Below are 22,679 nucleotides of genomic sequence, written 5' to 3'. Positions count from 1 at the left end.
AATTGGAACAGTGAAGTCCAGATGTTCAAAACAGGGCAGAATCAGTGATTCACAGGGTTCCTCACTAATAACTGAGAGGACTGTAAGTATATGAAGCCTATGGTGGCACGGTGAAGTGACCTCCAAGAACATGAAAATTAAGAAAGTCAGATTAACCTACGAGCTTTTAATTGCAAGATAATAGTTCCTGAATCAGAGGGGTGTTGTCTTTGTTTCTGTTTTTTTACAAATTTTTAAAAGAAGAATTTGTGAATGGAATGTGTGTGCACATGCACACACATACGTACAAAGGCAAACATGGGTTCTGTCCAGCCAAACAGTCTTAGTTACCAGATGCTAAATATTTTGTTCCCAGGAGCAAAGATTCTTCTACTATGGATGTTTTTATAGGCACTGTCTGCCCAAAAGAAGATCAGCATCTTGTTAAGAATGTAGTAAGTACTAGGATCAATTAGATCTGAGTTTAAATCTGCATTCTGCTAGATGTCTGAGAACTAAAGCTTCAGTTTCCTCATCTGTTAAGTAGAGATAATACTAATAGACATCTTGTGGGGTTTATGAGAGCATTGTGAGATAATGCATCTAGAATACTTAATACAGTGTTGGCATATAGGAAATGTTCAATACATAATAGATATTTACTTTTTAAGTTTTTTTTTTTTTTTTTTTAGGGAAAGAGAGAACATGCACAAATAGGGCAGGGGCAGAGAGAGAGGGAGAGAGAGAATCCCAAGCAGGCTCTGCACTGTCAGCACAGAGCCCGATGCAGGGCTCAGTCTCAGGACCTGTGAGATCATGACCTGAGCCGAGATCGAGTTGGACACTTAACCAACTGAGCCACCCAGACACCCCTAATAGATATTTAATAATAAAATCACTACCTTTTCTTTGAGGAATGCATACATCAAGAACTGAAGTCTAAGTCACTTGTTCTGATTGTGTGCCAAGCACAAAGACCTTCTGAAATTTGGTAAATATTTTTTCTTTAGATGAATTACCACATTCTAGTGGATTACTACACTCATCTTTCTAGCTTTGGATCATCCTTTCAGGAGGCTTTAACTGGAGTCATAGTTTAAGACACATGTTTGTGACCTATTAGAAAATTGGATCCAGACTGGAAGCCAGAATTGAGCAGGAAATGGTTTTAAAAGAGTGATAAGGGGAGAAGCAAAAGGGTATGTGGTTTTTATCAGATGAACAAGTATTGTATTGAAAGTGTTTGGCTGTGGTTCTGTGAGGACGGCACCAAGGCAGCCTTGTCACTGCCAGCACAGCATGTGGCAAATAGTGGCCACTGAGCATGAATGAATGAAAGAGCTTCAGGCTATTATGGTAGTGACCATACAGTCATATCACAGAAATCGTGGTGGATTTTAGAGAGGCAATTTTAACATTCTGCTACTTACCTAGCTGTATTTCCATACACTAGTAGCTTCCTTAGTTTATGGAGTCTAATTTCCCTATCTACAAAATGGAGAATGAATATACTGCCTTTAGTGAAGGATTTTTGTGAGACCTAATAAGATAACGTCTATGAAATGTGCTAAAACAGCTACTGAAGAATGTTTATTTTTCCTTCCACAATGGAGAATGATTTCTGCAACTTAGCTACTTCCATATCTCTGGTGCCTTGTGTTGTGCTGTTAAGGCATTGACTGAATGCTAGTTGAATGAATTAATGAAATCAGGAAGAAAATTTGAAATGGAGACCTTGAAGTTGAACAATTCCTAGTGATGATGGGCTACAAAGTAGGGCTATCTGTATAAGGTGCTAAAATGGAATAGATGTGTTGATTGTCATGGTGGAAAAGGTTTAAGTTTAAATTAAATTTTGCTCTCTTGTGTAGATAAAGTTACCCAGAATGGTGGCAGAAGAAAATTGTGATCTGGGTGCCAGACTTGCCCAGAAATATGAAAGAATGGCCTATAGATAAATGGATCAGTACTGAGTAGACTTGGGGAAAGTAGTTTTTAATGTTTTAAAGTTTTAAAATTAAAAAAATAAGAAATGCAAGTGCATGTAGACCATCCATCAGTCATATTCTGAATCAAACAATGTCTTATTACATTTTTTTAAAAGGAAACTTAACAAAGTATGTTTTCTGACCACAATGGAATTAAATTAAAAATCAATAGCAATGCAATATATAGGAAAGACTGTACTATTTGGAAATTAAATAGCACACATCTGAGTAACCCAAGATTCAAAGAAGAAATCATTTGGGAAATTAGAAAATATTTCAAACTGAATGAAAATTACAGTACAACATATCAGAATTTGTGGGAGACAGCTAACATAATGCTTAGAGGAAAGCTTTATAAGTTTTAAACGTTTGTATGAGAAAAGAGAGAGGTTTAAAATTAATTATCTAACTTTCCACCCGAAGAAGTGAAGGGGGAAAAACAGAACAAATTAAACCTAAAATAAGTAGAAGGAAAGAAATAAACATAGAACCAAGAATCAATAAAATTGAAAACAAAGAATAGAGAAATTCTACAAAGCCAAGAGTTGTTTCTTTAAAAAGTTAAACTTAATAAACCATAGAGGGATTGAATAATAAAAAGAGAGAAGTCACAAATTACCAATGTCAAGAATGAGAGACAGGATACCACTACAGATCCTACTAATGTTAAGTGATAATAAAGGGAATAATATGAACAACTTTAAGGCAATAAAATCCCAATGTATTAAAACTGAAACAACAAAAATTAGAAATCTGAATAGCCTCATAATCTGTTAAATTGAATATATAACCAAAATCTTCCCACAAAGAAAGCTTTAGACTTACATTAATTCTGTTAACATTTAAACTAGCACCATTTTAGGGCACCTGGGTGGCTCATTTGATTAAGCATCCGACTCCGGATTTCAGCTCAGGTCATGATCTCACAGTTGGTGAGATGGAGCTCTGCATCTGGCTCTGCACTGACAGCATGGAATCTGCTTGGGATTCTCTCTCTTCCTCTCTCTGTGCCCCTACCCTCCTCAAAATAGATAAATAAACATTTAAAAATAAAAATAAATAAACTAGCACCATTTTAAATAAATTTTCAGACAATAGAAGAGGAGGAAACTCTTCCCAAATCACTTTATGGGATTAGCTTAACTCTGTTGTCAAAACCTGATATAAATATCATGAGAAAATACAAACCAATGTACCTCATGAACACAGGTGTAAAATTCTTCAACAAAATACTAGCATAATTGAAATTTATACCAAGAATACAAGGTTGGTTTCACATTTGGAAGTCAATCAGTATAATTCAAAATATGGACAGAATAAAGGAGAAACACAACAGGACTATCTCAATGCAGAAAAAGCATTGGACAGAATTCCATACCCTTTCATGAATTAAAAAAAAAAAAAACTTTAAAAAAACTAGAAATAGAAAAGACAAGATCCTCAATATGTTAAAGGGAACTTACATCTAACATGATATGTAATGGAACCATAGTGAACATTTTTCCCTTATGATTAGGAACAAGGCAAGGTTTTCTGCTCTCATTATTTCAATTTAGTATATGCTGGAGGTGCTAACCAGTGCAGTAATGCAAGAAAAAAATAAAAAATAAAAAATAAAAATATTGAAAAAAACAGAAATAAAGTCTTTATTCACTGAAGGCATGATTGTTTATGTATAAAATCCTCAGGAATCTACAAAACAACTACTAAAAGTAATGTGTGAATTAAGCAAGGTCACAGAAATAATTATATACAAAAATCGATGAAATTTTTATATACTAGTAGCAATTATCTTCAATCACATCAAAAAACAAAATACTTAGGAATAAATTTAACAAAAGCTGCACAAGACTTCTAAAATTAAAGCTGTAAAATATTGTGAAAGAAATTAAACAAGGCCTAAACAAATACATAATAAATACCATGTAAGTGGATTGGGTAACTCAATATTGTTCTCCCCAAATTGATCTTATAGATTCAACACAATCCAAAACTCTTAACAACTTTTTTTTTATAGAAAATGATAAGTGGATCCTAAAATCTATCTGGAAAAGCAAGGGCCTAATGAACCTCAAAAAACAAAAAAACAAAAAAACAAACAAAAAGTTGAAGAGTTTCTTCATCTACTTTCAAGACTTACTACAAATCCAGAGTGATCAAGACAGTGTGACATTGGCGGAAGAATGGATAAATGAAACAAATGGATCCATAGAAAGCCCAGAAATAGATCCACACTCACACATATACAATTGATTTTCAGCAAAGTACCATGGCATTTCAATTTGGAAAAGGAGAATCTTTAACAAATAGTGCTGGGACAACTTGATAAACATACAGAAAGAACCACACCCACTACCTCACATAATATACTGAAATTAATATTGGATGGATCATAGAATGAAAAACTAAAACTATAAAGATCTAGAAGAAAGCGTAGAAAAGTATCTTCTTTGCAACTTTGGGCTAGGCAGGGATTTTTTAGGAAATAGAAAGTGCGACTGTAAATAATGATAAGCTGGACTTCATGAAATTAAAAACTTCTAATCAAAAGGTATCATTAAGCAATAAGCTAATATAGATAATGTGTATATGAGTTTCTGTGTACTATTGATACTTTTGTGTGAGAAATTATTTCCAAATAAAAGGTTAACAAAAGATACCATTATAATAGGCAAGAAAGTATTCACAATGCATATATATGACAAAGGACAAATATCCAAAATATATAAATAATTATAAGAAAACAACCCAATAAAGTTGAGCAAATGACTTAACAGACATTACACAAGACATACCAGTAAACACATGTAAAAGTGGTCAAGGTGAGAGTACCTGGCTGGCTTGGTCATTGAAGTGAGCGACTCTTGATCTCAGGGTTGTGAGTTTGAGTCCCATGTTGGGCGTAAAGCTTATTAAAAAAAAAAAAAAGTAGTCAGTGTCATTATTCATAAGACAAATGCAAATAAAATCGCAATGATATTTGTTCATACCAACCAGAATTGGCTAACATTAAAGTCTGCTAGTACCAAAAGTTGTTGAGAGTATGGAACCACTGCAACCACTTTGGAGAATTATTTTTATAAAATTGTACATACTTATTCCCCAACTACCCAGTAATCCCATTCCTAGTTATCAAGAGAATAAAAATACTTGTTCACAAAAAGACTCTACAGGCATATTCAGACAGGTCTTATTTATGAGAAACCTATAAAATATCTATAGAATCTATAAAATTATACATATTTATTCCCCAACTACCCAGTAATCCCATTCCTAGTTATCAAGAGAATGAAAATACTTGTTCTCAAAAAAACTCACAGGCATATTCAGACAGGTCTTATTTATGAAAAACCCATACTGGAAATAAGTATCCATCAACAAGAGAATGGATAGATAAATTGCATAGCCATACAAGCCTCAGCAATTAAAGAAATGAACCATTGGTGCATGTTACAACATGGATAAATCTCAAAAATGTCATGTTAAGTGAAAGAAGCCAGTCACAGAAGAGTATATGCTACACCATTTCATTTATAAGAATTTTGAGAACAGACAAAACTTAGACATGATGTTAGAAATCAGGAGTGATGATTGATGAGAGGGGGCCAAGAGAGAACTTTCTAAGGTGATGGAAATGTTCTATATTTTGTTTGGAGTGGTGATTATATCAGTGTAAACATTTATCAAAGCACATGAGATTGTACTCTAAAATCCTCATTTCAGTTATACATATAAAATAAAGAAATCAAAGAGACTATAATTATTTGTTTTTATGATATCCATTCATCATGCAAGGTGGAATGTTGACTCTCCCAGTGTGAACAGTAAATTTATAAAACCCTTTACCTTGGCTAAAGACCCTGCATGATTTGGCTCTAGGCTGCCCTTTCTACTTTATGCCCTCTTTTTACCTGCTAGGTCCTACCTAACCCTGCTGGCTTTATTATAAAGTAGATCATTTCTTGATGTTTTCTAATTCCGTCTCTTCTTTGTTTTCTTCATTGCATTTAGGAGAACTGGCATTTATTTTTTCTCTTTCTCCTTTTTTACCTTGCTTTTCTCACCATCATATTCCCCAGTGTACTCCCAGGATACTGTCTGGTTCAGTGAGCTTTTTCTTAAATATGTGAATGAATGAATGTTCCTGTAGTTCTATATGTTGATAAAATGGTAGTCTGCTCAAACATTCTTCTGGAGTTTGATCCTTACCAATTCAAATAAAAATGACATAGTCTTTTCTCTATAAGCAAAGCAGAGCTTTAATAAGATTGTGCTCAACTGAGTTTTGGTTGGTGCAACCAAACTTTTTGTATGATGTGAGGGAACTTTTTCTTCCCTCTCCTTTTCCAGAATCCCAATATGGTTTTCCTTCTATTTTTCTAATCAGAGCTTCTTACACAAGACACCTAATAACATGACAATGCTTTCCAAACATATTTGATCCTATTGGTAAAATGTTTGAGCACACTAACCACATAGGTACATTTATTTATTTCAAAAACACATTTATTTGGAAATGTGCACAAAAATAACATTTGTAAAGGATGGGATGAAAGATAGCTCTAACCACCCCACCTCCCCGTATGCTCATCTCACTTTGAAGACACTGCCTTGGGGCAAATATTATACTATATTTACTTATACATCTAAATATAAAACTGCAGTAAGCTTAACACTTTTGCATTTTAACCTTACCTCTGACTATGGATTGAAAGGCTTTATTGCTTTTTAAATAAATTTATAGTATTGTTTAGTGCAGGTAGGGTATAATTTTTAGGTGGGGCATACTCTGAATTCATCTCATCTAATTTTTACTGTATTTATTCTTAACATTGTTCACTGATAGTTTTTCTACAGAAGAATATGTGTTTTAGAGGGAAGAAATAATGAGATTAGAAAAGTAGGAAGGGAGATAAGGAAAAGCTATAGAAAAGGCCATGTTGGAGCACCTGAGTGGCTCAGTTGGGTAAGCATCTGACTCTTGATTTTGGCTCTCAGGTCATGATCTCACAATTTGTAAGATCAAGCCCTATATTGCACTCTGCGCTGATAGCACAGAGCCTGCTTGGGATTCGCTCTCTCTCTCTCTCTCTCTCTCTCTCTCTCTCCCCCCCCCCCACTTGCATGCACACTCTCTCTCTCTTTCCAAATAAATAAATAAACATCTTACCGCTTCTCAGCCTTTTGGCTAAGATCAAGTGAAATAAATAAACATCTTTTAAAAAATAAAAGGCTATGTTGACTTAAAATATTTAATTACACTGTAAATATTAATAGTAGTTCATTTGAATGAAATGTTGTCAGCTTGGGGGATTACTAATTGTAGAAAATTAGCAGTTTGTACATGTAGATAAAGTTGCTAAAAATGGTAGAAACATCACTATTCTCCGGTAAAAAGACAGTCTTTAATAAGCATCAACTCTACCATATAGCAGCCTGAGACAGGTTTGGAGATTTTAAGCCTCCTGTTGCCTCTGAGACCTAAAGGAAGCAGAACATAAAAATGAGCCTCTATCAATTTGAAGCAAACCTAATCTTTGTGATCATGGCTGTGGTCTAAATCTATTAAAGATGTTCAAATTCAGTGTCCTTGGTATCACAGCGGCTTGACCTGAATAGTGAGCAATAAACTTGTGTATTATAATTCTGGTTTGAAGATATGTGCTTAGGAAGTGAAACCGACAGTCAGTGTTTTGTGTCTGTCTCTAAGCAGACTAAGAGCCTATATAAAATGACAGGTGCGTTTCTAGGGAAAGAAACCCATAATGTTTTCCTATTTAGTAGGTGACAGTATGTCCCAAGATAACACAAGCTTAAGGGGCTGGAACAAGCAATGGTTATTAAAAGCTAGCAGTTTCTCAGTTCATACAGATTGAATTTTTTCATAGGCTAGAAGACTGTGGAAATCTAGTGTAGAGTACTGAAATAAATTAGCATATTAAGTGAATTTATACATTCAGGCTTGTGAGCACTTTGAATTTAAGGAAGAAACTTTATTACTCCTTGAAAGGAAAAAAAAAGGCAGTTCTTAAATTCTGTGTTTGATCTCCCTATTGGAAAGGGCCTATATGATAAACTATATCATTTTGATGATTATCCAAAGCGGTGGTTATTATATTGATGAAAATCTTTCTCTCTTCTTTCTTTTTTCAGAATTACTGATTTAGGGAACATTAAAAGAAGATTGTATTTATCAACAGTCCATAAGGAACTGTCCTCAACTCCTCTCCATGCAAAAATCCCACTTTTCACGATCAAGCGCAAAATTGTAAGTGTCACATGAATGTTGCTTAAAATATTAAATTTAAATTCAGCAAATACTAATTATGGGCCTACTCTGTGTATAAGGTACTTTGTTAAGTATATAAAAATGAATAAAATGCATACTCTTCCTTTCCCTCCCATGAAAGAGCTTAAAATCCACTAGGTGGGAGAATATAATTATTTGAGCATCTGGAATATTACCAAAACTGATAGGAAGCTCAGTGAAGAGAGAAGTTCTACTGGTATCATCAAAGGGAAAGAAGCCCATCTAACTGCAGGATGAGGAAAGGCTGCATGAAGAAGATTACAGTTAGTTGGGCCTTTGAAGGACTGTAAGAATTCAACAGCTAGAGAAGGGAAGTGAGCATTCCAAGCAGAAGGAACAGCATGAACAGAAGCTTGAAGGCTGGAAATTGGTACACATTTGGAGAACAAAGAATGATTAATCATTGTGGCCAGATTTTCAAAAAATAGCCTTAAGGAAACAGCAGTCCTGTAATACAACAGTCAGATATAGGTTGGGAGATTTTATGCCTATTGTGTAACCTCTAAGACATAAAGCAGCAATAATGTATGGAGATGTAAACTGTAGGTTACAGGCCAAGAAATTTGAGCCTGATATGACTTGACTAGTCTTTCTCAAACTTCAGTTATTTTAGTACTACTCTCATGACTTTACCATGTTTGTGTACAACCTGTGATTAATACTTTCCTTTAAATAACTCACCTTTGGGGATCTTAAATACATTTATTTTAGAAGAAACCTTTTACCACTTACTCAAATGTATGGACGCCAGTATAAGGAAGGATCATGAAAAGTCAGGTGAATATGACACCTGGAAACTAATAAAGCTCTAATAACTGATTCTAAACAAATGGAGATCTGTGATGTGTCAGACAAAGAATTCAGAATAATCTTCTTTTTTTTAATGTTTATTTATTCTTGAGACAGAGACAGAGTGTGAACAGGGGTGGGGCAGAGAGAGAGGGAGACACAGAATCCGAAACAGGCTCCAGGCTCTGCACTGTCAGCACAGAGCCCGATGCAGTGCTCGAACCCACAAACCGTGAGATCATGACCTGAGCTGAAGTCAGACGCCCAACCGACTGAGCCACTCAGACGCCCCCAGAATAATCTTCTTAAAGAAATTTGGTGACCTACAAGAACATACAGACAGACAACTCAATGAACTTAGGAAAACAAACTACACACAGCACAGGATTTTTGACAAAGGAATAGAAAACATCAAAAATAAACTAATAGAAATGCTAGAGCTGAAAAATATAGGAAGTTGAACTGAAGAATTCAATAGAGAGCTTCAAAAGCGATTCAACCATGCAGAAAAAAGAATGAGTGACCTGGAGGACAAGGCAATTAAAATTATCCAGTCAGGGGAGTAAAAAGTGAAATGAAATGACAAAGAGTGAAAAAACCCTATGAGAATTATGAGACATAAGGAAAATTTACATTATGGGAATATTCCCAATATTCACATTATGGGAATTCCAGAAGAAGAAGAGAAAGAGAAAAGGATAGAAAGTGTATTTAAATCAGTAATGGCTCAAAACTTCCCAAACCTGGGGAGAGAAATAGATATCCAGATCCAAGAGGCCCAAAGGACCCCAAATAAGACTACACAGACATATTACAGACATATTACAATTACATGTTGAGTCAAAGAAAGAATTTTAAAAGCAACAAGAGAAAAGAGAGAAGTTACATACAAAGGAATTCCAATAAAACTATGGGGAGATTTTTCAACAGAAGCCTTTCAGGCCAGAAGAGAATATGATAAATATAAAAGAGATATTGACAAATATTAAAAAAAAAAACTTAAAATCAATCAAGAATACGATACCTAGCAAAGCTGTCTTTCAGAAACAATGGAGGGATAAAGACTTTCCCAGACAAACAAAAGCTGATGGAATTCATTACCACTAAACCTGTCTTACAATAAATGCTAAAGGGAGTTCTTTGAGTAGAAATAAAAGTCCTCTAACAACATGCAAATGTAAGAAGGCAATGTAAAACTCACTGTATATGTAATAGAGTTGAAGTCTGTAACAGGGCAATTAGTGGTGCATAATTCATTTATAATAATATAAAATTGCATTCACCCTTCTATGTTTAAGTATGATTTCCTTATTCATCTAAGATTTTTTAGAGTTCAATGTTATGTGGTTTCCAAGAGTTAAATTGTATGTGAGACCAATACACTTTTCTGTGTGCAGTTAAATGAATCAAATCTGTCTTTACCTTGCTTTGTGGGTTCAGTCCCCTTTGTCAGTTAATTAACTGAAGTCCTAGATATTTTCTTAAATTTTAACTGATCATTCTGTACATGGCTATAATACACACACACACACACACACACACACACACACACACACAGTGTTATTTGTAGGAATACAGTATTTGAAAATCAAATACTATCTTTCTTTGCAAGTGAACCTTGATAACATCGCAAGTGAACTTGATTGACCAATATTTCTTATTTAACAAATAAGTCACATGAATTTGTGCTAGCAGCACCAGGTATCTAATGATATAAGAAGTGTACTGCCGAAACTAAAAAATAAATAGTAATATGTGTAATAGGTCCTGTGGGGCAGTGTTCTTTGATTCATCTACCTCATCTTCCCACTCTCCAGTTAGATGACTCAGTGGAGAATAGTTACATGTAGTTTTTAAAAAATCCTGGTATGAAGAAAGCAAATTGGTCGCTATTTTAGGTAAGTTTAAGCTCATGCTAAATTTTAAAAGGCAAAGCAGTCATAATATTTGTAACATATCTAGAAGTTTTTCCTCAATGTGGTTGAATCTAGAAAGAATTGTTCACTTATATTTGAGATAGTTCTAAGCAATAAGCGAAGATAAAATATTTTTTCTATAGTGTTCTGGTTGAATCTGGAAAGAATTGTTCACTTACATTTGAGATAGTCCTAAGCAATAAGCAAAGATAAGACATTTTTTTCTATAGCATTCCCCATCCCAGTGAAATCACCAAGTCATAACTGCTTGTAATGTATTCTAATTATTTTATATTTTGTTAAATACAAACCCATAAGTAATATATAGAAGTTAAGAGCATGGTATCTGAATTCTGACAGTTACTAGTTATGTGACCCTGTGCAAGTTTCTGTTCATTTTCCTCATCTATAAAATGCAGATAATATGAGATATACATCCTATTAAGATTGTGGAGATTTACACAAGTATATAAACATGAGGCTTTTAGAACAGTGCCTGGCACAGTCTTAAGTCATAGATAAGGATTATAGCTTCAGTTTGGTCTTTAGTTGCTATATCTTCCAGGAAGCCCTCCATGATATCCCCTCTGTGGTTTAGATATTTGGGGTATAGTTCACCATTGCCATTCACAAATTCATGATCTTCATAACCCTTCTTCAGTCTGCACCTAAATCATATTTGCTTATGTATCTCCCCGCCTTTAGACTATAAGCTTGTCTTAATTGACTTTTATCCCTAGTCCCTATAAGTACATGGCATGTAGTAAGTGCTCCATAAATATTTGTTCAACCAAATTGGCAAATCTTACTGTGTCTCCTGACATGGGAGAGAAAATAAATGAGTTTGTCATGTACCTTTCTAAATGTGCTTGATAATCCCAGAAGTATTCTGTACTATTCAAACAGATATTTTAAAATTCAGTTCTAAAACTTATACTCCTTTCCCCTCAATCCAAGAGATGCTACAGCAGCAGAGTGTCTTTCATTTCCACTGTTAATGCAGTCTATCCCCATTGGGCCCTTATCGAATTAAAGCTGAGCCATGTTTTAGGGGAACCTTCTATAGCAAGAAGTAAGATGAGAGCGAGCACCACCCATTCAGAATGCCATTGCTAGGATCCTCCTTGGTGTTGGTGTGGTGTTGCTCTAGTTCTCTGCTTTTTGCCAAAACTTTCTTCACATCTACTTTCTTAGGAACTGTAGATACTTTGGTGGTAAACTTTGAAGCGCAGTATTTTCAAAGCTCTTTGGCTAACATTTATAAATCAGAAATTGTCAATATTGTCTGTGTGCAGTGAGCAGTCAGCTGAAGCCGAGTGGCAACTGCACACTTTTAAAAGAGCTTTGAGCTCTGTGTGAAGTTTAGTCCTCGCCACTCATAAAGAATGCAGGTGCACTCAGACCCTTCCTGCTTCATACATTTGGGTTATCTGCATAGGCCCTCTGAGCATACAGTTTGCAACCTCAATTTAGAGGGTAATTGCTAAATAGTCCGCTTTGCTTGGTTCTTTAGCTAAAACCTTTACATAGCCAAAGGCAGCAAATAAATATTCTTATAGCCACACCAATATGAATATTTATGTATAGGCCACTTACTATTCCAGTTACCATTAAATGTCCAACCTTTCAAATAAAAAATTTTATTTTTCATGTTATTCTTAATTATGAGTGATTCACTTTAACATTTAAATTACAACAATTTCTTCTTTTAACTTAGGTTTTCTTTTTTTTTATGTTTATTTATTTATTTATTTATTTTTAATATATGAAATTTACTGTCAAATTGGTTTCCATACAACACCCAGTGCTCATCCCAAAAGGTGCCCTCCTCAATACCCATCACCCACCCTACCCTCCCTCCCACCCCCCATCAACTCTCAGTTTGTTCTCAGTTTTTAACAGTCTCTTATGCTTTGGCTCTCTCCCACTCTAACCTCTTTTTTTTTTTTTTCCTTCCCCTCCCTCATGGGTTTCTGTTACGTTTCTCAGGATCCACATAAGAGTGAAACCATATGGTATCTGTCTTTCTCTGTATGGCTTATTTCACTTAGCATCACACTCTCCAGTTCCATCCACATTGCTATAAAAGGCCATATTTCATTTTTTCTCATTGCCACATAGTACTCCATTGTGTATATAAACCACAATTTCTTTATCCATTCATCAGTTGATGGACATTTAGGCTCTTTCCATAATTTGGCTATTGTTGAGAGTGCTGCTATAAACATTGGGGTACAAGTGCCCCTATGCATCAGTACTCCTGTATCCCTTGGATAAATTCCTAGCAGTGCTATTGCTGGGTCATAGGGTAGGTCTATTTTTAATTTTCTGAGGAACCTCCACACTGCTTTCCAGAGCGGCTGCACCAATTTGCATTCCCACCAACAGTGCAAGAGGGTTCCCGTTTCTCCACATCCTCTCCAGCATCTATAGTCTCCTGATTTGTTCATTTTGGCCACTCTGACTGGCGTGAGGTGATATCTGAGTGTGGTTTTGATTTGTATTTCCCTGATAAGGAGCGACGTTGAACATCTTTTCATGTGCCTGTTGGCCATCCGGATGTCTTCTTTAGAGAAGTGTCTATTCATGTTTTCTGCCCATTTCTTCACTGGGTTATTTGTTTTTCGGGTGTGGAGTTTGGTGAGCTCTTTATAGATTTTGGATACTAGCCCTTTGTCCGATATGTCATTTGCAAATATCTTTTCCCATTCCGTTGGTTGCCTTTTAGTTTTGTTGGTTGTTTCCTTTGCTGTGCAGAAGCTTTTTATCTTCATAAGGTCCCAGTAATTCACTTTTGTTTTTAATTCCCTTGCCTTTGGGGATGTGTCGAGTAAGAGATTGCTACGGCTGAGGTCAGAGAGGTCTTTTCCTGCTTTCTCCTCTAAGGTTTTGATGGTTTCCTGTCTCACATTCAGGTCCTTTATCCATTTTGAGTTTATTTTTGTGAATGGTGTGAGAAAGTGGTCTAGTTTCAACCTTCTGCATGTTGCTGTCCAGTTCTCCCAGCACCATTTGTTAAAGAGACTGTCTTTTTTCCATTGGATGTTCTTTCCTGCTTTGTCAAAGATGAGTTGGCCATACGTTTGTGGGTCTAGTTCTGGGGTTTCTATTCTATTCCATTGGTCTATGTGTCTGTTTTTGTGCCAATACCATGCTGTCTTGATGATGACAGCTTTGTAGTAGAGGCTAAAGTCTGGGATTGTGATGCCTCCTGCTTTGGTCTTCTTCTTCAAAATTACTTTGGCTATTCGGGGCCTTTTGTGGTTCCATATGAATTTTAGGATTGCTTGTTCTAGTTTCGAGAAGAATGCTGGTGCAATTTTGATTGGGATTGCATTGAATGTGTAGATAGCTTTGGGTAGTATTGACATTTTGACAATATTTATTCTTCCAATCCATGAGCAGGGAATGTCTTTCCATTTCTTTATATCTTCTTCAATTACCTTCATAAGCTTTCTATAGTTTTCAGCATACAGATCTTTTACATCTTTGGTTAGATTTATTCCTAGGTATTTTATGCTTCTTGGTGCAATTGTGAATGGGATCAGTTTCTTCATTTGTCTTTCTGTTGCTTCATTGTTAGTGTATAAGAATGCAACTGATTTCTGTACATTGATTTTGTATCCTGCAACTTTGCTGAATTCATGTATCAGTTCTAGCAGACTTTTGGTGGAGTCTATCGGATTTTCCATGTATAATATCATGTCATCTGCAAAAAGCGAAAGCTTGACTTCCATCTTTGCCAATTTTGATGCCTTTGATTTCCTTTTGTTGTCTGATTGCTGAAGCTAGAACTTCCAGCACTATGTTAAACAACAGCGGTGACGGTGGGCATCCCTGTCGTGTTCCTGATCTCAGGGGGAAAGCTCTCAGTTTTTCCCCATTGAGGATGATGTTAGCTGTGGGCTTTTCATAAATGGCTTTTATGATCTTTAAGTATGTTCCTTCTATCCCGACTTTCTCAAGGGTTTTTATTAAGAAAGGGTGCTGGATTTTGTCAAAGGCCTTTTCTGCATTGATTGACAGGATCATATGGTTCTTCTCTCTTTTTTTGTTAATGTGATGTATCACGTTGATTGATTTGCGAATGTTGAACCAGCCCTGCATCCCAGGAATGAATCCCACTTGATCATGATGAATAATTCTTTTTATATGCTGTTGAATTCGATTTCTAGTATCTTATTGAGCATTTTTGCATCCATATTCATCAGGGATATTGGCCTGTAGTTCTCTTTTTTTACTGGGTCTCTCTGTTTGGTTTAGGAATCAAAGTAATACTGGCTTCATAGAATGAGTCTGGAAGTTTTCCTTCCCTTTCTATTTCTTGGAATAGCTTGAGAAGGATAGGTATTATCTCTGCTTTAAACGTCTGGTAGAACTCCCCTGGGAAGCCATCTGGTCCTGGACTCTTATTTGTTGGGAGATTTTTGTTGACTGACTCAATTTCTTCGCTGGTTATGGGTCTGTTCAAGCTTTCTATTTCCTCCTGATTGAGTTTTGGAAGAGTGTGGGTGTTTAGGAATTTGTCCATTTCTTCCAGGTTGTCCAATTTGTTGGCATATAATTTTTCATAGTATTCCCTGATAATTATTTGTATCTCTGAGGGATTGTTTGTAATAATTCCATTTTCATTCATGATTTTATCTATTTGGGTCATCTCCCTTTTCTTTTTGAGAAGCCTGGCTAGAGGTTTGTCAATTTTGTTTATTTTTTCAAAAAACCAACTCTTGGTTTCGTTGATCTGCTCTACAGTTTTTTTAGATTCTATATTGTTTATTTCTGCTCTGATCTTTATTATTTCTCTTCTTCTGCTGGGTTTAGGCTGCCTTTGCTGTTCTGCTTCTATTTCCTTTAGGTGTGCTGTTAGATTTTGTATTTGGGATTTTTCTTGTTTCTTGAGATAGGCCTGGATTGCAATGTATTTTCCTCTCAGGACTGCCTTCGCTGCATCCCAAAGCATTTGGATTGTTGTATTTTCATTTTCATTTGTTTCCATATATTTTTTAATTTCTTCTCTAATTGCCTGGTTGACCCACTCATTCGTTAGTAGGGTGTTCTTTAACCTCCATGCTTTTGGAGGTTTTCCAGATTTTTCCTGTGGTTGATTTCAAGCTTCATAGCATTGTGGTCTGAAAGTATGCATGGTATAATTTCAATTCTTGTAAACTTATGAAGGGCTGTTTTGTGACCCAGTATATGATCTATCTTGGAGAATGTTCCATGTGCACTCGAGAAGAAAGTATATTCTGTTGCTTTGGGATGCAGAGTTTTAAATATATCTGTCAAGTCCATCTGATCCAGTGTATCATTCAGGGCCCTTGTTTCTTTATTGACCGTGTGTCTAGATGATCTATCCATTTCTGTAAGTGGGGTGTTAAAGTCCCCTGCAATGACCACATTCTTATCAATAAGGTTGCTTATGTTTATGAGTAATTGTTTTATATATTTGGGGGCAATGGTATTCGGCGCATAGACATTTATAATTGTTAGCTCTTCCTGATGGATAGACCCTGTAATTATTATATAATGCCCTTCTTCATCTCTTGTTACAGCCTTTAATTTAAAGTCTAGTTTGTCTGATATAAGTATGGCTACTCCAGCTTTCTTTTGGCCTCCAGTAGCATGATAAATAGTTCTCCATCCCCTCACTCTCAATCTAAAGGTGTCCTCAGATCTAAAATGAGTCTCTTGTAGACAGCAAATAGATGGGTCTTGTTTTTTTTTATCCATTCTGATACCCTATGTCTTTTGGTTGGCGCATTTAATCCATTTACATTCAGTGTTATTATAGAAAGATACGGGTTTAGAGTCATTGTGATGTCTGTATGTTTTATGCTTGTAGTGATGTCTCTGGTACTTTGTCTCACAGGGTCCCCCTTAGGATTTCTTGTAGGGCTGGTTTAGTGGTGACAAATTCCTTCAGTTTTTGTTTGTTTGGGAAGACCTTTATCTCTCCTTCTATTCTAAATGACAGACTTGCTGGATAAAGGATTCTCGGCTGCATATTTTTTCTGTTTAGCACACTGAAGATATCGTGCCAATCCTTTCTGGCCTGCCAAGTTTCAAAAGAGAGATCAGTCACGAGTCTTATAGGTCTCCCTTTATATGTGAGGGCGCGTTTATCCCTTGCTGCTTTCAGAATTTTCTTTTTATCCTTGTATTTTGCCAGTTTCACTATGATATGTCGTGCAGAAGATTGATTCAAGTTATGTCTGAAGGGAGTTCTCTGTGCCTCTTGGATTTCAATGCCTTTTTCCCTCCCCAGTCCAGGGAAGTTCTCAGCTATAATTTCTTCAAGTACCCCTTCAGCACCTTTCCCTCTCTCTTCCTCCTCTGGGATACCAATTATGCGTATATTATTTCTTTTTAGTGTATCACTTAGTTCTCTAATTTTCCCCTCATACTCCTGGATTTTTTTATCTCTCTTTCTCTCAGCTTCCTCTTTTTCCATAACTTTATCTTCTAGTTCACCTATTCTCTCCTCTGCCTCTTCAATCCGAGCCGTCGTCATTTCCATTTTGTTTTGCATTTCGTTTAAAGCGCTTTTCAGTTCCTCGTGACTGTTCCTTAGTCCCTTGATCTCTGTGGCAAGAGATTCTCTGCTGTCCTCTATACTGTTTTCAAGCCCAGCGATTAATTTTATGACTATTATTCTAAATTCACTTTCTGTTATATTATTTAAATCCTTTTTGATCAGTTCATTAGCTGTTGTTATTTCCTGGAGGGAATTCTGAGGAGAATTCTTCCGTTTGGTCATTTTGGATAGTCCCTGGAGTGGTGAGGACCTGCAGGGCACTTCCCCCGTGCTGTGGTGTATAACTGGAGTTGGTGGGCGGGGCCGCAGTCCGACCTGATGTCTGCCCCCAGCCCACCGCTGGGGCCACAGTCAGACTGGTGTGTGCCTTCTCTTCCCTTCTCCTAGGGGCGGGATTCACTGTGGGGTGGCGTGGCCCGTCTGGGCTACTTGCACACTGCCAGGCTTGTGGTGCTGGGGATCTGGCGTATTAGCTGGGGTGGGTAGGCAAGGTGCACGGGGGCAGGAGGGGCAGGCTTAGCTCGCTTCTCCTTAGGTGATCCACTTCAGGAGGGGCCCTGTGGCAGCGGGAGGGAGTCAGATCTGCTGCCAGAGGTTTGGCTCCGCAGAAGCACAGAGTTGGGTGTTTGCGCTGAGCGAGCAAGTTCCCTGGCAGGAACTGGTTCCCTTTGGGATTTTGGCTGGGGGATGGGCGGGGGAGATGGCGCTGGCGAGCACCTTTGTTCCCCACCAAACTGAGCTCTATCGTCCTGGGGCTCAGCAGCTCTCCCTCCCTTTGTCCTCCAGCCTTCCCGCTTTCTGAGCAGAGCTGTTAACTTATGACCTCCCAGACGCTAAGTCGCGCTTGCTGTCGGAACACAGTCCGTCAGGCCCCTCTGCTTTTGCCTGCCAGACTCGGGGACTCTGCTTGGCTGGCGAGCTGCCCCTCCGCCCCGGCTCCCTCCCGCCAGTCCGTGGAGCGCACACTGCCTCGCCACCCTTCCTACCCTCTTCCGTGGGCCTCTCCTCTACGCTTGGCTCCGGAGACTCCGTTCTGTTAATCCTCTGGCGGTTTTCTGGGTTATTTAGGCAGGTGTAGGTGGAATCTAAGTGATCGGCAGGACGCGCGGTGAGCCCAGCGTCCTCCTACACCGCCATCTTCCCTCCTCTTCCTTAACTTAGGTTTTCAATGGTAAGGCAATTTGAAAAATTAATAACCATCAGATTAAACAATGGAGATAGCCACTTAGTCAAGACTCACTGAAATCAATCTTCTTTTTCAATATAATTTTAGTTAGTTGGTGATGGTATCAGATGAACATCAATGTCTTGCCACCAAAGTATATATTAATGTATAGTATATCTAATTGTATCTGAATAGGAAGTTCAGGTATGAAATATCATTGAGCATGAATCATTCATTGGAGCTGTAAGGAAGTGGTATGATAAATTATAATGCCAAAATCTTTTAGTAACCTTTGCCACTCAAATACCCAATGTTTGTCATTTAAATGACAACTCTTTAGAAGTTGTACTTTCTTTAACCACAACTCTGTTGGATTATGTTATGGCTTTTATTACAAACTGAAATGTGGTATATAATGTTTTTAAAACTTCCCTTCAAAGATCATTTTTCCCTTAAAGCTAGTGATATAGAAGTTTTTGGTTTTTAACAGTATTTAATTTCTTGAGTGTCACTGAATGAGAAGGAAATAGAGGAAGCAGGTTTACTTAGACACAAGATCATTTAGATATACAGTTAAGATACTAGAGAATGTTTATAACCTTCTGGTGCTTATTTGAAGGTTTGTAAATGTTTTCATTTCCTTTTTGAGAATATCATTTAAAAATACCTGTTTTTCTCACTCTACTCACCTGTCAGTTTAATATGGATGTTGAAGAAATTTGGGGAAAGAAGAGCCGTCCCATGCCTTCTTTTGCTGGCCCTGAATGGTTATGTGAAGTAGGAACAACTACATAAAAATGTTTGTTCTGGAAAACAGATGATTGCCTCATAAATTACATGAATAGGCACAATATTGTTAGAGTTGAAGTGTGGTCTCTACAGCTAGTTTGTAGGGATTCAAATTCTGGTTGTCACTCCTGTCTGTGAGCCCTTGACCAAGTCAGTTAATCTCTCTGTGCTTCATTTTCTCATCAGTTACGTGGTGACATAAGAGAACCTGCTTCCTAGAGGAGTTGTTAGATCAAAACAATTATTACCTAGAATAGTGCCAAGCCCATAGTAAGCGCTCAGTTAATGTTGGTTGATATAGTTATTATTTTATTTTCTCTTGACATAAATCCATGTTTATCGACTTATGAATATAGTGTCATAATAAACTTCTGAATTTATAGTTCATTTCAGTTGGCAAATATTTATTGAGTCCTTGCTCAGGTCTAGGTCTGTGCCAAATGTTAGGAATCCAAAGGTAAATGACACAGAGTCTTTCTCATCAAGAGATTATACTATGGCAGAGGAGGCAATGTAACACGTGAACAATGAATGATAATGGGCTCTGGTGAACACCAAGCTAATCTTAGGAACCAAATGCTATTAAAGGAAAATATAAGATATATGTAGCCAAGTTGGGGGATGTTATAGGGTGTTTGTGACAAACTGTGAATACACAAAAACAAAAATAATGAAAGTTTATGTCACATTTGATCCATTAACTGATTCAAATGTACATAATTACAGTGCTAGAAAGGAAAGCTAGATGAAACCATAAAGGGGATTGAAAGCCATGTTGAGAAGTTTGAATTTTAGCCCATTAGAAATTTAAAAAATATTTAACATGGAGGAGTTTTGTAGTATGATCTGTATTCTAGAAAATAACTATGATATCAGAATGGGAAAAGCTAGAGGCTGAGTGACCAGTTAAGAGGCAATGCAGAAGTGTAGGTGAGATGTATAAGCCTGAATTAGAGCAGTAGCAAAGAAGTAGATGAGGAGGACAGATAAGAAAGAGACTTAAGAAGTAAAATCAGTGAAAAAAATGGAGAAAATGGCACTGAGACTCACTAGACTTAACACCAAGTTAAACACTGTGGAATATCAATAAAATTGAAGTCAGAAATATAGAAACTATTCAAACAAAAGCACAGGGAGGAGGAAAAAAGTCCAAAAAGAGATGAGTACTGTCCAAATGGCTTATGAAACAGTATCAGCCAGTCTAATATGTGTATAATCATAGTAGTAGAAGGAAAGCAAGGAGATTGAGCACAAGAAAATTTATAGACATGATGGTTAAAATTTTTCAAAATTTGAAAAATATACCCACAGATCCAGTAAGCTCAACAAACCGAGTTAAAGATCACTCAAAAACCACACCACAGCACACCATGGTGTATCATAACTTAAAAAACAAACAAAAAGAAACAACCCTAAAACCATGCCCTTGGTATGTCATAAATTGCTAAAGATCAATGATAAAGAGAAAATCTTAAAAAACATCCAGAGGAAAAAATACATTATACACCAGAGAACAATGATAAAATATATCACAGCTTCCCATCTGAAGCAATGAGAATAAGAAGATAATGGAATGATGCTGGGGAAAAATTTTTTTAAACCTGTCAACCTAGAATTCTTTATTTGGTGAAACTATCCTTCAAAAGTTGGAGCAAAATAAAAACATTTTCAGACTGAAAAGGTGAATTTATTGCCAGCAAACTTGCTCTACAAAAATATTAAAGGAAGTTCTTCAGTCTGAAAAAAATACGTACCAGGTAGAAATGTGGGTGTAAATGAGAGCAGAGTGCCAGTAATGTTAAATATGTAGATGAATCTAAAAGATTCTTTATTCATATCATAATTTCTTTAAAAGTATTTGTTGAAAGCAAAAATAATAATGGTATAGAAGAAAAATACATGAAATATATGACATTAACAAAAAGAATGGTAGAGATATTAGTACATGTTTTTTTAGGCTCTTAAGCATGAGATATTCTATTATTACCCAAAGTTAGAGTGTGATAAGTTAAAGATTCATATTTTAAATTGTAGTGCAATCATTAAAAAAAAGGGGAGGAGGGGCGCCTGGGTGGCTTGGTCGGTTAAGCGTCCGACTTCGGCTCAGGTCATGATCTCACGGTCCATGAGTTCGAGCCCCGCGTCGGGCTCTGTGCTGACAGCTCGGAGCCTGGAGCCTGTTTCAGATTCTGTGTCTCCCTCTCTCTCTGCCCCTCCCCTGTTCATGCTCTGTCTCTCTCTGTCTCAAAAATAAATAAACGTTAAAAAAAAATTTTTTTTTAATAAAAAAAAAATTTTTAAAAAGGGGGGGAGTATAACCAATCGGCCAATTGATTAATGGGACACTAAAAATGTATTCAATCCTAAAGAATATAAGAAAGAACTAAACAAAGAACAGATGGGACAGATTGAAAACAAATAGCAAGATGGTAGTCCTAAACTCAAAAACATTGGAATAATTACATTAAATGGAAATGGACTAAACTCTCTGACTAAAAGACAGAGATTGTAGATTAATTAAAAAGCAAGATACCATAGTATAATGTTTATAAGAAAGGTATATTAAATCTAAAGACACAGGTGAAAAATTTAAAAAGAAAAAGGTTATACCATGCAAGCACTAACTCTAAAAAAGCTAGAGTGACTATGTTAATATCAGATAAAGTAGACTGCAGGAAAATGAATATTATTTAAAGAAGCATATTCCATAATGATGAGTGAGTCCTCTCATGTAGAAGATATAGCAAACCTAAAAGTAACAGATACAAAGAGAGAAACATAAATACACAATTTTAGATGAAGATTTCAACATTCCTCTCTCAGATTTCCCTGCATCTGAAGCATCTAAAATATGCAGAATTAAATAATCAAGAGAATATATCAATGACATAAAAAAAATGGACAGTGGAGAAAATAAAACCAAAAGTTTGTTCTTTGAAAAGATATAATAAGTGATAAGCTGTTAGCTATATTAATCAAGAAAAAAAGTACACACATTACCAATATCAAGAATGAAAGGGAAAAGGGAAAATAAAGGAATATTATGAACAATATTTTGCCATTAAATTTGACAATTTAGATGAAGTGGGAAATTTCTGTCAAAGACAATTTACTAAAACTGATACTAAAGGAAATTAAAATTTAAAATAGCCATATATTTATTTATAGGAATTGAATTTGTAATTAACATTCCTGCAAAGAAAATACA

At 36.3% G+C, this 22,679-nt stretch overlaps 1 protein-coding gene across 14 annotated transcripts in view; it reads left to right on the top strand.

The window, feature by feature from the left end:
• The window catches only part of CFAP20DC (CFAP20 domain containing), a 244,604-nt gene that overhangs the window by 73,861 nt on the left and 148,064 nt on the right, over positions 1-22,679 (top strand). For all 14 annotated transcript variants that reach the window (XR_007459892.1, XR_007459893.1, XR_007459894.1 and 11 more), the window contains one exon: positions 8,121-8,235. Coding sequence is in view for 11 of the 14 variants with exons in the window: in XM_049640836.1 (XP_049496793.1) it covers positions 8,121-8,235 (115 nt within the window). In the remaining 3 variants the exon portion in view is untranslated. The remainder of the gene's footprint in view (positions 1-8,120; positions 8,236-22,679) is intronic.

Source organism: Panthera uncia, chromosome A2 (assembly GCF_023721935.1).
Source record: "Panthera uncia isolate 11264 chromosome A2, Puncia_PCG_1.0, whole genome shotgun sequence".
In the NCBI taxonomy this organism is placed as follows: domain Eukaryota; kingdom Metazoa; phylum Chordata; class Mammalia; order Carnivora; family Felidae; genus Panthera; species Panthera uncia.
The sequence above is the reverse complement of the archived record's forward strand: the minus strand, read 5'-3'. Positions and strand labels throughout refer to the sequence as shown.